Source organism: Anopheles nili, chromosome 2 (assembly GCF_943737925.1).
Source record: "Anopheles nili chromosome 2, idAnoNiliSN_F5_01, whole genome shotgun sequence".
NCBI lineage: Eukaryota > Metazoa > Arthropoda > Insecta > Diptera > Culicidae > Anopheles > Anopheles nili.
The window spans coordinates 71661178-71678832 of NC_071291.1; the positions used below are offsets into that span (position 1 = coordinate 71661178).

At 44.3% G+C, this 17655-nt stretch overlaps 2 protein-coding genes across 2 annotated transcripts; one reads left to right on the top strand and one right to left on the bottom strand.

Annotated features, from left to right (window-relative positions):
• Positions 1 to 4622: 4622 nt before the first annotated feature.
• On the bottom strand, positions 4623 to 5560 carry LOC128721739 (succinate dehydrogenase cytochrome b560 subunit, mitochondrial-like). Its single transcript, XM_053815521.1, has 2 exons — positions 5419 to 5560; positions 4623 to 5293 (listed from the first exon to the last, which is right to left on the bottom strand). Exons 1-2 carry the CDS (start codon positions 5439 to 5441, stop codon positions 4792 to 4794), a joined length of 525 nt encoding a protein of 174 aa, XP_053671496.1. The 5' UTR covers positions 5442 to 5560; the 3' UTR covers positions 4623 to 4791.
• Positions 5561 to 6535: 975 nt separating this feature from the next.
• LOC128729993 (uncharacterized) lies at positions 6536 to 8115 on the top strand. Its single transcript, XM_053823107.1, has 2 exons — positions 6536 to 7749; positions 7851 to 8115. The coding sequence occupies exons 1-2, from the start codon at positions 6536 to 6538 to the stop codon at positions 8113 to 8115; spliced, it is 1479 nt and encodes a 492-aa protein (XP_053679082.1).
• The last annotated feature ends 9540 nt before the right edge of the window (positions 8116 to 17655 follow it).

Consider the following 17655-nt stretch of genomic DNA (forward strand, 5'->3'; position numbering starts at 1 on the left):
CGCATTTGGGAATAATATGATATCCGGTACCAAGTGGCAACGCTTTGACAACGTCAACGAAGGACATGGAAGATAGGAAGGACACGGAAGTGTCGTATTTACTTCTCATGTTATGTATTTGATTTTATGACATTTATTTTCGCTTTTATGTACGTCCTATGAGAAGACGTATGGTATGAAATTTCAAGAAATTGTTTTTCTTCAGAATGTAGGATGTTTTAGATTCTCCATTGATTGAGCACTATACCTGTCAATAGCATTGGGATAAAAAAGGGGTCTTATCATTACACTCACCCCATTTGAGTAACTGTTATTATGTCAATAAAATAAATTTTCCTAAAATTTTGGAACAGTAGCAAGGAGCATTGAAGTTTTTTGCTGCAACAAATCGTATACATACAGTCGGCGTTTGCTTTCGGCGGTTGCTTCCTATTTTAGTATGCTTGGAAAATGAGTGGCCGGCTGATGAAAGGAATGCTGAAGGAGTACGGTATCTCTGGGCTGCAGGTTAAGGTAATTGACCGTTGGAGCCTGTACGAATGAATCGGGTAGGAAATTTGTGAAGCAATCTTATTCCGAGTTCTGTTCAAGTGTTGGTAGATAAAAAGCTAAGTGGTTGATGGCTCAGCTCTTAAATTGCACGTTCGCAAATATTGGAAGAATGGTTGCATTTCTAAGGACCTTTTAATTCCCACAGAATCGTCCTTGAAAGAAAGGCTGAATGGTCCCCATCATCTCATCTTTAACTTGTCTTGTATTGACTTGGTTGAAACTTTGAATAAATGACTGTATGTTTGCACCGGGCGTATACACGGAGTAGAGACAAGTTCACCCACCAAGAGTAAAGCGTGTAAACTTTATCCATAAACAAACACACCATTTACTTGCGCGAAGGAAACTGATTTACAAGACTCGAAACGGTGTTTATATATAAGTCATAAAACTTGGTGTAGGAATGATAGTTAAAATCAGCATATAAAACATTAAAAGCGGTCGCACCTGTAGGATTCATACTTCAGGGGGCGAAACGACGAAATGAGGAAGTAAAAGAGCTGTTTCCATGTGTGATTTTGCATCAAGTTTTTTGTGCGCCATTGTTATTAAGTGGTGAATCTTCAAATTGGTAATTTAACGGCATCGATTTTGTATTGCGTTGTACTTGCAGATCACATATAAGTTTGAAAACGAGCGTTTATCTCTGCTATCCAAGCGATTGATAAATAGTAGGTGCTTGAACAGGAAATACATACCTATCGAACGGCGCAAAATGTATCTAGAAATACAAAAGGGGTACGAAGAAAGGCGATAAATTCATTCCGGAAGGTACCAAGCGATGGTGCGGATGAAGAAACAGGGAAGAAACGGGATCTTGAAACGAATGTCTATCCATGTGTCTCTATGTGTCAGCCATATTATCTGTCTCATCATTATTACTCTTTGGACTCGAAGGAAAGAATCGTAATAAAACAAGGAGGAATAATTCAATCGTCGGGAACACGAATTAAATTAACATTAAAGGTACTACTTAAGAGAGTAAGAGTAGGCGTAACATGTAATGGAAATTACAACTGGTTCGAAGGCTATTAGCTTTGTTTATTTTTTATGATTTGGTCCAATGCGCAAATAGTAAAGAAAATCTATAAAATATATGTAATAACGGTGAAAACATGTTGCAGTACTTGCATTAAACGCTGCATACATCCGTATGCAAACTATGCTGATTAAATCAAAATGTAGATTAAATGTAGTGATTACACGAAATCGAATCGAACATGGGAAGGGATTTGACTACGGTGTGTAATGTAGAAAACAAATGCGCACTTTTTTTTAAATGATAATGAAAGTGTAGGCATTTCAATCGTGGTTGAATATAGATTCATTATAAGCCGTAGCGTATATTTCAGGCGGCTGATGCCCGACGATTGACACGTGTGTAAGCGAAAAAGAAATCACACGTTGGGCTTTTTTTTGTACATATAAAAAAATAGTATGACAAGCATGCATAAGTTGTGTGATGAAAATGATAACTGAGTTGGAACGGTAGGAAACGTTGTCGGTAAGGACGGTACGTGAGAACGAAATCTTTCGTTATAGTCATGTCGATCGGTAGTCAAAGGACGGTACGAAGCATAGAAAGGATGTTGCGCTGCAGATTCGAAAGGCGCTTTCGGTGGTATCGGTTGTTCGATAGAGTTAAATATGTAATACGATACAAAACGCGTTGAGAAACATGGATCTTCCCTCGGAACTGAACTGACATTTTGTGTGAGGGGGACCCTCTCCTCTCCTCATGCGCCCCCCTGTCGTGAAGTGGGGATGCGATTGTAGGAAAACGAAGCATTTAGTGCTTATAGATGTATGTTTAATCAACTTCTTCAGCATACATTTGTGCTGTCTCGACGAAACGTAGTTATGCTCTCTTTTATATTTCCGATTTGGTGGAACGGTGCGTAATAGAAATGAAATGCATACATTACTGATAAAGTTAGAAATAAACCACGGTCAGGATCGTTGAAAAAAATGTAAGAAATTCTTGACAAAGTTAAAAGAAAAGAACTATCCAATACCAATACCAATCTAAATATGCTAAACAAAACGGCCGCAAATGAAATCCACTCGCATTACGGAGGAACAAACGCACACGTTAAATAAACGCGCCATTTGAACAACAGATTTGAACCGATCGAAAGATCCAAGCATATACACACCGCGTAAGCGTATTCAATAGATACTGATACACGAAACTTTGGTAATTCAATGAAACGAAAAAGGGGGTGCGTAGCCACAGGACTCCTAGGCGATAGCATAAACTACATCTGAAGATTTCTAACCGTTCAAAGAACATAACCCGTAACACTTACAGTTTACTCGAAATTTATTTTTACACGGAGGAAGAAGAAAATGAATATGAAACTCCTCGTACATAGTAAAACGTGGAAATGGAATCAAGTAAACACGAAGTAGAGGAAATATTGTTGAACCTAGGCGAAGATACGCGACTGGAAATGCATAAAATACACTAGACTAAAGTCGAGAGTCGAGAGAATGAAAACTAAATGACGATTAAAGCAACAAAAAATAACAATCGGTTAGTAACACTAAAGAATCTGTAAGAAAACGTAGGAGATAGCACGTTTTATCGATCACGCGGATTAAGTTGCAGATTGCATTTTGGCAGATAGGAAAACCAGATCGCCCAAGCGTTGTCCGAAAGTTGCGATTTTGTTTGACGCGTCACAAGAAGGATAACGATTATGCGTTAGGCTGCTTCGTGCATTAGAATTTCTATTTTGTATTTTCGTTTTTCTGTGTATTGCATACCCAACATGTTGGTGCGGATTGCATACGATGGCTCGCAACTGACAAACAATAACAGTATTAAAAGACGGGGAACCATCACGATTCCGGTTGACGTTGATGGGTCCAGGAGAGAAGGAACCGTTGTAAAACAAACAAACGTAAGAATGTTTTGAGTTGCGGCCGATATTCATGGCAGGCATGCGATAGTACTTCCTGGTACTTGCTGGTCACTGATATTTTCGCTTCTGTATTGAAAATTCGCAATTTCCGTTTTGTTGCTTCTGGTTTTTGGATTATCTTTTGAAATAAATTTAAACTTCATCTTCGTAAAAGGATTAACATGATCGGATGGATCCTTATTTGCGATGATAGCTATGGCACCATGACGGTTGCTATGTAATGGAGCAGGGTATTTTCTTTTATTTTGATCTGCTACGTTGATGAGCACTTTCTTTATCCGATGGTTTTAGGCGCACACCGGACAAGCACGTGTAACATATGTTGGAAGTAAAAAAGGATGAAAAGAAAAGTAGGAGAGCAATTAGTTTAGTTTTTAGCAATGATGCTCATCGCAGAATGCACACAATGTAGAGATATAAGTACCACACATTATACATACACATAAACGAACCCTATCTGTGGCAGATGCGTCATACTATTATATGATTTGTGATTTTATATTAATTATAAATTTGTATTATTATTATTATTTACCTTTAATGAACGGAAATGCAAGAAAAAATGAGTGGATAAAATACATACATTCATCGTATTACTCGCCAAGGGATGAACAAAAAAAAAGGATGCGAACACCGAGAAGTAGCACAAGTACGGAAGAAAGTGCGAGTAAAAGGGAATCGAAATATTAGGGGAAATAAATTGAACGGACTCTTGACGAGAGCGCAGCATCAGAATGCAAAGAACCAGGACTCCGGTAACCAGTTCGAGTGATTCAAAAACGAAAGCAAAGCGTACAATGAAGAATGTGTGGTACCGTAGGTCAAGCAAAGGATTATGAGCGGTCGAGGCCGTGTGAAAGTGCAAAACGAGGAATGGGCAATCTAATATGAATGTAATATCGAGTGGAAAGTCAGCGAAGGCGAAGAAAGGATGCGAAAGCATGCACGGCCACGTGATGCACAGGAGCCTGTGCTCACAAACACGTACACACACACACGATTATTATAGATAACCTACAAATTTTATAAAATTAACAAACAAGAACAACAAAAAACATATTGCGATTAATAAAAAAAGCGAAAAACAGACATAAACGTATTCTGAAAGAGGCGTTGGTTTTTTGAATTTATATTGATCGTTATTTAATAACACACGTGATGTTGGATTGAGTTAATTTGGTTTATTTCGACACGGTGTCATCAACGACTATGCAAGGTTTCAATAAATTAGCAGTTTTTCGAAAAAAAGCTTCTCTCGATTGTGTTCGTTTTTACAAACGCGCTTGGCGCTCCTTCCATACCCATTTCGAATTTACAGAGCCGTCAGGAGACCGGCCAGAACGCCGGACACGCCCAGCATCGTGTAGCCGGTGGTGTACACTTCCTTAATGGTCAGGAATTTGCCCATATCCCAGAACAGATGGCGCACCCCATTTACGGTGTGGTAAGCAAACGGATAAGCGAGTGAGAATTTAAGAGCAATCAGCGTCGGTGCGCTGAGGCCTTCCAGCATCGTTAGGTAGTGCGTGGCGTCGTGCGGCAAGGCCAAAGCGCCCAGACCAATCGCAGTAATGTACCCCGTCAGGGCCAGTCCGGTGAAGCGGTGCGTAATCGAGAGCATGCTGGTAAGCTGGAAACTGTAGATGGTCAGATGAGGAGATTGCGGTCGCTTCAGACGGGCGTTTCGGTCATCGTGTGATTCTCCCGGACGGACATCCGCTTGCGTCGGCTTAAGAACGATTGTGCGAGCAGCTGCCAACGGAAACGAGACGCTGGTTCCATAGCCCTGCAGCAACGAACGACGGCAGGCGTTCCTGAAACGATGGCAACACCACGTAAATTACTTTGGTCCACATTATGTAATTTCACCCAGTAAACGATACAAATGCTGGAGGGGGTCTCTAGGCCAGTCGCCTTGACACGCAAGGTGGCTTCTTACCTGAGTAGAAGGGAAGCGGCCATAGTCGAGGTGTATAGTGCTTTGCTTTAAGGAAGAAGTCCTCGGAAAATTCGATCTCAAAGAGAACGATTCGGAGAGAAGAAACAGCGAATGGTTGAAAACAAATACGCGACCGCGAATCCGATCCCCTTTTCGCAGACGAATAACTGTCAAAAATAAACTAGGCAAAAATAAAATATGCGATGGTAGTTTACACGGTGTACGAAAGATTGCTACATAAAATGCAATCCGCGATGTAAAGTATAAATTGAGAAAAATTGTTAAACTGAACGGTTTGATGATTTACAAAATAGTTTGACATGGTTTTTTAAAACTAGAATAAATTTTAATTAATTGATTCTTGCATGCTTTTACTGATCATCATTTGTCAGCTGTCGTACCCTAAGTAGAACACTTATATTCCATGTTTTGCTGTATTTATAAGTGCCATATACAGCTGGATAATATTTTCCCTTTTTACCAAGTATTTGCGAATAAAAAAACCACCCCATTATATGTGTATTGCTCGCATAAATAATGTTGTTTAGTTCGCCCAGTGAAAAAGCTACAGCACATGCAGGGAGCAAATTATGTTCTTTTTCCTGTTGCAAGGTATAATTATCCGATGTACGTGCTGTCTCTTTTCCGCTTGGCTGTTGTTTTTGTTTAGGTTTTCCTGCATCCTGAAATTGGATTTCGGCTGTGAAGATTTTCTTCCTCGAAGGAAATAATTAATGGCCGAAATTTATTGACGCATTGGTTTGGTTTTGTGTGTGCTAAACGTTTCGGAGACCGCGTGCCAGTGCATGCAGTGCACGAACCGAATTTACCGGGTCTTCCACGGTAGCCATCGAATCCAGCGTGGTAGGAAGCTTGTGATTAATGACGGTGGCACGGCAGGTGCTAGCGTGCTGCTAATTGGCACCTGAAGCCAGCACGTTTTGTGAACTTGATTGCAAACAAGACAAGATTCAAATGGTAACATAGTGATATATCCTTTCGAATCGACAGCGCGCACTACATCTCCTTTGTGAGGCGTGCAAGCCAAAGTCTGCAGTACCCATACAAGTGCGAAAGGTGGAGGGGGGAGGATAATTAACTGCGAATAGCTTTCAGAATGATGACCCGCCGGAAATCGGTACAAGAGTCTAGCCTGCAGATGCAAATCCAGCTCCAGGAGCGGGCAGCCGAGGAGCAGCTTGAGTTCGGAGCCATCGCGACAGGAATAGCTAATATTCTTAGCCCCAGCAGCTGCAGCAGCAGCACAGCCACCGCCACCACCCCGAGTGGCAACAGCAGCCCGTACAGTGTAATCGGAACCCCGCAGAGCGGTTTATCAGGCTGTTCCGGTGGTATGTTACCACAGCAATCAACCACAGCGCAGATCGTCGCCAATGGGTTGGACACCAAAAAGACTGTCAGTATATCTAACGTTTCATCAACCGCAGGATGGAGTACGCCTAGTTCCGTCGCTTCGATGAGTGCAGCAACCGTCACGACAAATATCCCGCACGCCACGGCCACAAAGCCTGCCACCGCAAACAGAAGTAAAACGCCCCGGGTTTCGAAACGGAGCGCACCGGCCGACTCTCCCATAGGACAATCGACGAGTTCGTTGGCCAGTACCACAACGAACTGCACCAACACGGTGCCCACCACCGGGCACGTTACGGGAGGAATTGTTGGAGCGACCGTCACGAACCCGGTCCAACAGACGCTCGCCCAAAACGGCATGGATCCGGACGAGATTCCAAACTTTAAAGGTTACCGCATCATCGAAATAGACCACTTCCTGCAGTGGGCTGCGTACTCGCAGTTTATGCACTCGAAACATTGCCCCGGGGGACTGCTGAAGCCGTACCAGGAGTACATCAGCGGGTGCTACTCGACGTTCGCGATGAAGTGCAGCAAGTGTTCGGCGATCATCACGCGCTCGTCGGAGAACTACATTCACCACAACAAGCTGATGAACCGGCTGGTCAAGGGCACGGTGCAACTCGGTAAGGACTATGATGAGATGCAGCAGTTCATGGATTCGCTCGAGATTCCCTTCGTGACTCGCGAGGAATTCCAATCGATACGGGGTCAAGTGAGCTCATCACTTGAGGATCAGTCGGCACTGCAGCGGGCCGTCGAGGAGCTCGAGCGAGCGTCATCGGTGTCTTCTAAGCGCAAGCGACACGGCAGCTGCAAGTACCACTACGAGGTCCTGAAGGTGTACCTCAATAAGAGGATGAAGAAGATCGAAGAGAACCTGCAGCTGTCTGTGAACGATTCGGTGGCGTTGGCAGTGAATGCGCACCTGAAAAACGTGTCCCACGTGCAACTGGTGTAAGTAGCAATGCTGGTGCATTCGGCGTTGAATCTGCGGAACCAGAGAATCGGCATAATACTTGATTATACTCTTCTGTTTGGTTTTTTCTCTTGCACAGACCCAACGGTCATAACAGCACCACAACCTGTACAGCCATTAGCGGTACGATGAACGGATATAACCCGTCACCGGGAGGCATTGTTGGGAGCCTCGGAAGTGGCCTGAACGTACAGAACAGCCCGGTGACGTTGAGCGGTAGCAACAGCAGCATGTACAGTCTTAGCAGCGTCAGCAGTAGCAGTCGGTCCGGCATTGGGGGGCTCTCGCTGTCGGAATCGGTGATCGGCGGTGGCGGAGGTCGACTGCCGTCGATGAATCACTGACCACTGGAGCAAATGGAATGGTTGAGCTGTTGGCTGCCGGACGGCTAGGGTAGGCTCGGGTTAGGGCGGTTAGCTCGCACAGTTCTCTCCCCACTGGTTCCTGCACCATGCTGTGTAAGGGCGAAGAAGAATCGATCTCTGTTAGTGCTAATGGCGGTATTCGGCAGCACGGAACGGAAGCTATACCAAAACGCTGTGCCAATGTGAAAAAAAGGAATCAAGCGGGTTGGAACCGCGTCTCTCGTCCCTTGCTAGGTACCAGCGCGGTTCTATTCAATTGCAATTAATAACGCACAATTCGCGCTACGAGAACATGAGCAAAAAAATTGAGACGAGAGACGTTAATGCTGTTACACTATGTCGTCTGCTACATTGATATTATTACCCCTTACAATTGGGCTACTTAACAGCTCTCATCACTTAAAAGGGGCTAGATTTGAGTGGTTTTTTTTATAAACGTAAACATTCGTCAGGGTTATCAAACAGTAGAATAATAAGCACAAAACAGAAACTTTATGAAGGAAACAAACTGTAAGTAAACATATGAATGGTTAGTGGACTATATTTTTTAAACGAAAACGTTCCATTCAAGGAAACTAATACGAAAGGGAATATTAACTAGGATTAGCAGAACGGAAAGGAGTATTTTCTTTCATTTTCGGTGCAATGCCTTTAGTGGTTTTGGATGGTGAACGAAATTTAGAAAGCAAAAACAAATCCACACACACCCGTTAGTGAGAATGTATTGCTGGATAGCTTGCTCAGCAGAAGGGAATAGCGAGAGAGTAGGCGCGAGAAATATTCTTGCCAGCTAAAAACCGAATAGTCTTTACCATGTACGTGATTTGCAATAATGGATGTGTTACTTTAGCCAAGATCATCGACCATGTTCCTCTGCAATTCGTTGCAATATGTCCCACTAGAGCGGCATGGCGCGTCAGCGTTCAAGGGGTCGACACACGCACATTGGGAGCTTTATCTTTCAAAGGTACGTGTAAAAAAGGAGGTCCCGTGTGCGCTGTAAGTACGTACCAGTACTTCGTAGATTAAGTTCGTACTCCGGTTGCTTGTTGATTGAGCAATCGGAGCCTTAACGTTTCCGTCGATAGATATATGTTTTTTTTTTATTTTTTTATTTTTTATTATATACACGAACTACCACAAACTCACTCATATACAAAATAATAACGTTTAACATTGAAACTACGCAAAAATTTAAGCTAGAGCCTAACTCTAGCGTATCGAATAGGTAGTTTCTAAATAAACAAAATGCAAATGATGTATCAAACGATTGAGCTTACACCGCTGTGCAGGAGTATTATTCCTTTAAATCCTGCCTCACTCCCGATCGTCATCCGAAATGCGTGCGTAAAGCGGTGATATGTTTGATGGAACATAACACGATCACAAACAATGGAGTAAGCAAGGTATCGAATACACCATACTAATGGGTTTCGATCATCACCATCAAACAGTGTTACATGTGCGATAATCAATCATCCGACAGGAATCATAAATTCATCCCTCGCGCCTCGCTTTTGTGGCCCAACCTTTCGTTCGGTGGAATCCTTTCGTTTCGTTACTCAGCCAGAGGATGGATGTGAAAAACGGCGACCCAAAATAATGCCACGTACAGGTGACGCTATTCCGGCTACAATTTAAATGCTTCATGTAGGCGAGCTGAAGAAGCATGGAAAGAAATAAACAACCATAACCGAGTACCGGTGCTTTCATTTTCACGCCACCGACCGCGGTCGTGGGTCGTCCAAAATAATTAATTCACCCAGCTCCTGTGCTTCCTTTCCCGTACCCCGAGAAGTCGCTATCGCAAAACCCTTCCCAACCGCTCGTATCGTAGCAGAGTGTGTTCCCAACAGGCTGTATGTTGGCCAGGAGTACGGGCGGCATGTAATCACGTGCGAGTGCCCCACTTTTCCCCGGCCAACGCTTAATCTTGTCGAGCGATTCGTTGCGCTATCAGGTGAATGAGAATAGGAAAACGAGTGTGCAGTGTAATAAGAAAGAAAAAAAAGCAAATACACGAAACTCGCATGTCCTCACGATCCGCGCCTTTGGGTTCCTCTGGGAGTGGGTTGGAGTACGATTCTAACCCCCCTCCAAGAGCTGGCGGAGAGGGGGAAGAACGAAAGAGAGATTTAAGAAAAATGGTCCAAAAGTAGCATGTAATAAAATTTGGCGCGCCTCACATCGTCCCCCACGTGCCATGCAAACAAACGGGTGAAATTCGGCGGCTAATGGAGGCGCCCAGTGGCGGGTGTGTTTGTGTGTGACTGACCGGAAAATTTCCGGCCACTCATTCGATTGGTGTAGCACGGGGAATGAGGTAACGAAAATGAAACCAACTCTTCCATCATTCTTTCCTTTTTGGGCCCTCCTGACTGGGTCAAGCGGCTGGTTCACGAGCGTCACGAGGTTCGTTACACGCTGCCAGTACAGTCCGTTACAGTAGCACAGATGCAGAATGATTATTAGTAATACTATTTTTCCCACAATAAACAGACGAACAGATCTCTTCAATCTATCATCAGCATATTATGTGAATGAAAAATTTCCTCCAAAGGACATTCTCCCTATGGCGGAAAATCGAAGCGTGCTGTAAATGTAACTTTCCGCACATTTACACCTCCCTCTCCAATGGCAGCGAGTGCCATTGCAAAGTTCGGGCATGTGAAGTGTGTTCGACTCCTGCCGGCATTCCGGCACCGGGCTTTGACCCAGATTTTAATCCGTCCACATCCGAACGCCCGAACTGGAACTGAAAGGCGTGCGATTAACCGGGAAAACTGTACCATGTTTTTTTGTTGCTTCTGAAACACGTGCCTCGAAAGAAGAGGGGAGAAGCTGGAAGGAAAAGGGAGGAATGATTACTGAAAACAGCAATTTATCAATTTGTATTCGGATGTTTTCATACAAGTTGCTGTAGAGGTGTAGGGAAAAGTCATGCCCTCAAGCATGATCGGCATGATTTGCGGACGCTGCTTTCTTCAACCGGTTGAACCGGTTTGAATGAGTAGAAGCTTCAATGTACCGTTATGAAGGCACAATCGAAATACGAGCGTTATCATCGTTACTGCACTACACTAGGACACGCTTTGGAGCGTTACACTGCCGAGCGTTCGAGCATTTTGACAGCTCCAAGAACCGGCTGCATAAATGGGACCCCTTGTGCTACTTAAAGAACCGGCATTCGAACATAAACATCTACAGCACGCTTATGTACCCGTAGCGATGAGTGCTCGTACCTTTTGGGTGGTTAGTTGAGAGCGTTGGCGCTAGTGTTTCGGGTCTCTCTTTCTCAGGGCAACTTCCCAGCAGGTTCATGGGAGCCATTTTCCAGTGCCGCATGCGAATCGCTTCGGAGCTGGCTGTCGGTGCGCATCAGTTGCTCCTGCCTCGAAACGCCGGACCGTACGGAGGACTGAGGACTTAGTTCCGTGCAAGTAGTGACAGTAGAAAGTAGGCAATAGTGGTGCATTTGTTTATTGTTTGCTAACGTTTAGTAAATATAACCCATCGAGGGACCTGTGAAAACGAATTTTACCTTTCGCCATTCTGTAATAACTAGCTGAAACCTGCCACTAACGGAAAGGTAAACCGATGCAGTGTAGTTCAAATAAATGTATAGGTTTTGTTCCACCGAAGCATAGAAACATGGTGACAATTTATAAGACAAATACAGCATCACATTCCACAATATTATCGTGTTCAACGTGTCCATCTGCAATCCAAGTAGCCTGACGTGTTCAAGGCAGAATTCCACGTGAAGCAAGTGCACCATTGGAAGGAAGTGTTTCCGTATTCCTTTTTTCAGGTCGACATAAAAAGTGTCACTCGGGTTCTTGTGGGGATATCCGCACCCAGCGCTTACATAATTCCCTTCCACGTGCGTTTAGTCGAACAAGTGCTAAGGGTGGGGATGATGGAATAAATTAAGGACAGTGCCATCAACGCGCCTGCAGGTGCGATTTTAGGAGTGCAATTCCAGTGTCCGTGTGACGTCGTTTTCCACCTCCAAACGTTCGTGCTGGGGGAAAAGCCTCAGTGCTCGGTAGCGTATACTGCGATTGGAGCTATGATTGCAGTGTGGATCAACGATCGCGATTCTCTTTAATTTCCCGACTCCTTTCCCTCTCGTTCCTTAATTACGCCTAATGGAAGCCGGGTCTCGAGCCAGTCATCAGTGGTAGAGGTCATTTCGCGATGAAACAGTGCCCTCGTTCGAAAAGATTTATGGTTTCCCAATATCCTAAGTGAATTGAAAAGCAGGAAAAAAAGGCTGGGTGCAGCTCACACACCAAGGCATGCTACCCGGGGGGGGGGGGGCTCGTGTAAAATATGTGCGGTTGAGTGAAAAATGATGTGTTCATATCCGGTCCATTTCACTCGGGTGGAGCTGTTTCCACGGCTTTTCCTGCTCTGTTCAGTTCGTGCCTTAGACCATCATCAACTGGTGGGCGAGAGGACGGAGACAGGAATTAGAATCAGCCAAGCAGAAAAAACCAACTAATGAGTGCAGCGGAAGCAATCGATCATTAGGTGGAACTGCATAAATCGCGAAATTAGCTCAATCCATCACCGGGCCGACCTAAGTGACCGTGAATGATGGTCGTGCAGTTTTCGTTTCACGCTTGATTCCGAAGGATTATAAAGTTGGTTAAGAGATTTGTTTTTTTTTAATGGTTTAGCTGCCCGACAGGAATAGTGAGCACTTTCCATTACGAGCTGCGTGACGATCTAGTGTGCATTGAAGGAAAATGTACCCGTGTCAGTGATGGTGACAGTGATTATAGTGACAATCCCAGTCACCGCACCAACTGCAGCAAGGATGTCCGTGCGCCCAACCACCCGGAGGTGCTGATGAATGCAGTAAGTAGTTCACGCTGTTTACATGCATATCCTTTCCCACCTTCACCGTCACGTTTGCTTTTAAAAGAGAGTAAAAGGCACAAAAAAGGCAAAAAGTGTACATTTTGGAAGGACCCTTTTTAGTGGAAGGCCACAGGCGAGGGTGAGTTTGTTTATTGGAGCTGTTTGTTGGAGCCGACGGTTTGAGCATACGTTCGCCGCAACGGCACGGGTACAGTACAGCGGACACTTTCCTTGTACTTCCAGCGCCCGCATAAAGCAGCCAGGAAAAAGCCGGGATTTTGCGAATGGGATTGGCGTTCGATTATGTGATTCTATTTCGCATTCCAGGCCTGCCGTTGACAGGGCTTTGTGCAGACTGGTCGGATCCGGGCCCGGCGGGGGCAGTTGGGGATTGTTTATTGGAATTTCCACTTTAAAGGAGGCTATTCACCTGGTTTTCCACGTGTACAGGACACGATGCGCCTCTGTATACCCTAGAACGCTATTAGGGCTGAATGTTGTTAGTGAGCAATTATTGTGTTATGCGCTTTTCATGATAAATTTAGTGACTTTCGTCTATATTATATTGTCTCATTAAGTCATTGGAAACAGGTAGTAATAAAGGAAGTCTTGAATACAGTAAAATTAAATACATAACACATGTTTTAATCCGTTTTCCGCCGTTTATTGTACGAGCGTACACGGGAATGGCTTCATTGCGAGGCATGTTGTTGGTGTTTAATTTCCAGTTTTGCTGCGGAGGCCTCACCCTTGGTCCTGGGCAGGGCACTTTTGATTGATTCCACTAAACGGTACGCAACAAGACAGCTCGAGCACGTGTCACGGCATGCAATGTTTGCCTTCACACATCAACCCGAGTGGGGAGGTCTGAAATAGAGAAATTTTAAAAGCACCGTACCAGGTCTGGCAAAATGCGAGGATTGTAGATTTTTCTTTTGAAGTATGGTTTGTCCCATTTGGAGAAATGCAAATAGACTCTTTGACTTTTGATACTAGAACCAAAAGGGGTAGACTTGCAGCTGTAGGTGAACCGACACCGACGTTTGCTAAATAAATGGAACTCTTGCCCAATCAGGAGTAGTTTTTGGAACTACGCATAAGCGTGCGATTTGTCATTGTTTTGATAATTTTATCTAAAAGAACAGAATAATCAAAGTAAGTAAAAGCCTGTAGCAAGTTATTTAGTTAATTCTGAAGTAAAATTTATTCTCCGCATTTCTGTTTCCTTACATACTCAGTAAATGTTTCTTTCTTCATATACGTAGAAAAATAAATTTTCTGAATCGTTTTTTACACGACACATGCACAAATTTTAACTTATTTGCTGATCCTTTCAAACAAGGCGTCGGATTAAAGTTTCATAATGATTTAAACGGAAGATCCTTGAAGCTTCAGGTAGCTCAGCGGTTTAATTTTCTCTCAATATCATCGAGCCTAGTAGTCTAGTCCCAGTCTAAGTCAGTTAGAGTCCAAGGAAATTCGTCGAACCCCAAGAACTATCATCGCCGTTCGGTTGGACCCTTCGGTTTGGTAAGGACTTCTGTTTGACACGAAACGAGGTCACTCCATCCGGTGTGGCCGATCGATATTGGGCAGCTTGGTCCGGCTTACAGGACTCAAGTGTTGGTGTGGACCTGCTGGCTGACTCCGATGGAGGTCCTCATTTGTCGAAACCCACCGTGCAAGAAGTTCGTTCACCCTCGTATCGGAATTGACCAGCAATGTGGCCCGTTTTTCACCAACGCCCGGCGTCCGGCATGAGGCACGCCAGAAGTCGAACCCCTGAGGTGGTCCTCATTCAAATGAGGCGTTCGTGTGTGAGTGTTTTTCCCTTTTCGCTGCATATCTTAACCCACTGCTGGTACCTCGGGTGGACTGGGGTTAAGTTGGCCGGCAAAAGAATTCCTTTCCACCGGTCCAGTGTTGGTGACCACAGACGAGCACATATTGGGCAAGTGTTCGTGTGGCACTGCCTGAGGTGCTGAGAGCGTCACCGGGCTTTCAAGAAAGCCCCCTAACTCCTGCTAGGACCACCTCGACAGAGGCAGTTGTTTGCGTTTGCGCTTTTTTGTAGTGGTCAGCAGCAGTTGCTTTGCAGTTGTATCCCCACCCACCCTATGGGGGAAAGGAGTCGTGTCGCACTCCATAGCGGTCAGCATAATTTGCCTACCCACGCCACCAAGACGTTGCCAGCGAGACCGCCTCGTTTGCTCCTGCTGACCGATTTCAGTGCCTTTTCGCTTGGTTCCCGTGAGGGGGTCACCTGCGAAAACCCACACAACTTTTAGCAGTAGCGGAGTGGAAGGTAAAGGAGCGAATGCTCAAGCGAAATTCTTATGGCACTCGACATCAGCGACGCTACAGGACGACCTACATCGGAGTCAGGAGATTACGTGTAAAACGGGAAATTGTACGTGGGACTGTATGAGTTTGAGGTATGTTTGCTTCACTGTACTGGACATGATTTTTTCGTTCACTGTCGGTGACTAATTGCTGAAGAAATTGCTCAAACTCGAAGAAAGTATGAGGAAACTATGACAGAGAGCATAGAATAGGAAAAGTAATATCGTATGAAAAATAACATTAAGCAATGGAGTAGCTGCTTTATTTCGATTAACACTAAACTGATACTTGATAGGAGGCAATTTGGGATGGCTTGAGGGTTGTAGTTACTCCAACAATACTAGGCTTATCCATAAAATCGGCTGCAATAGGTGAAACCCCGAACAGAATGTACTGGTTTAAATAATGCCACATGAGTTTTCTTAACTTCACACAAGGTTTTCAAGAAACACTAAAAACTAAAGGTTGTATCCATGCTTGCGTATCGATTGTGATGAATTTCTGGAGGCTTAAGCTGATCAAGATTTCATTGACGTTTGGTCAAAGAAAATAGGGTACAATTCTGCGCTAAAAATAGCGCTGATTTGCGGTCGAATCTACTCTAGTCCGCGTGTTACCGGTAAATAGTGACTTGGAAACGGTCCACGTGGCTCGGTATTTTCATAATGTAATCATGCCTCCGGCCCTGGGCAAGTTCGGGATACAGAAAACGGGCCCATTTCTGCCTTGAACGCTGGCTGCGACCGATTTATGAATGAATCTCGATGTTCACACTCGCCGCACCTGAAGTCTACCACGTGCTGCGTGTTCGAGGAAACTGTGGAAGGAATGGTAATTTTTACTAAAAATAAATCCAATTCCCCTGTATGATGTGGGTAACATGGGCTAAGTTAGGTAAAGATGAAACGGTGGGTGGCTCAAGGTGGGTGATTTGATGTATGGTACTGAACGGTGTGCTTCGAGGTCTAAACGAAGAATGGTTATTTTGTGTTGAAATTTTATGTTTGAGTTATTTTTGTGCTGAAATTGGCACCATTAAAAGATAAACTACTGATTTATGGACTTCGTATCCTTGTTGAAATTTTGGAGGATTCCTTTGGTCATCCAAAGGGAAGTTGAATTGAAACAAAGGTGCAATGTTCCTCGGTGTTAATAAATTTAATTAAAAAAAAAACTTTCACTTCAGGACAATAATTTGGAGCTCACGAATCATTCTAAATTGCTCCCGGATATGATAGTGTTGAGTCGGGGTCTTATAATTGTCAAATTTTAACGAAAATCGTCCACTTAACGTAATTCAAGCCATTATCACGTATCGAACGAATGCGGAAGAAATTAATAATTGAGAATAATTCGTAATTGCGCCCATTTTGTGATGGTATCTTTCTTCTCCCCTCGAGCTCTGATTAAGGATAGCTGTACTACTTTTGCGGTAAAGAAACACATTTTTCTCCATTTGCTATCGTGACCGTTTCACCAGCGAGGGTTGAAAAATTATAATTTCTCGGTAGTTTCACGCGAAACCGGGTCTCGAATTTGCTCTCCAGCTCGCAGGCAGGAGGAAATCGCTTATCGCGGTTTCCTTTCGCGTGACGCCGGTCATGATTTTCCACCGTATTTTGAGACTGTTGCCAAACAAAACGGCTGCCGGTGAAAGTGAAACGCCCAGCTAGAGTGTTCGCGGGCAGAATCCGGCCAGTAGACCTCACACAAATTTCTCGGATGGTTGTCGACTAATTTAACCAAAGGGGCTTCGTACAGAGTACTATTTCAGTGCTACAGCAGGGAAAAGTTGGCTCGAAGGGTGGTAAAACAAATGTGTGCCTCGAAAATGTGTTTATATTTCTGCACGTCCCAATTAGCTGGCACCAGCCGCACGTTGTCGCCGAGGTGGAAGCGTTTTGGGTGCGTAATTTCGGCTATAATTTGCATGAAAATAGCCCCTTGCCGGGTACGGTGGGTTGTGTCGTTTTTTTTCACTTCATACCACGCCTGGGGTTAATTGTGTTATAGTTGTTGTGATTTATTTGCAATTGTGCCCGGTGCTTCATTGGGGGCACAGTGATTGGCCACCGTTTCAGTCACCTCATAAAGCGCAAGTGCTTGGGTTTGCGTGGTGGCGATTACCCGGTACGGTTGTTGAGCGTGCCAAATCGAGGACAGCCCTATTGGCAAACACTTAAAGGGGCCGGTATTCGGTGGAGGAGACGCACTATCTCTTATCAATTACGAGTTATGAAATGTTTTAATTATCGTTAAATTTATACACAACCAACAGAATATTTTTTTATCGTTTTTTGATATTTA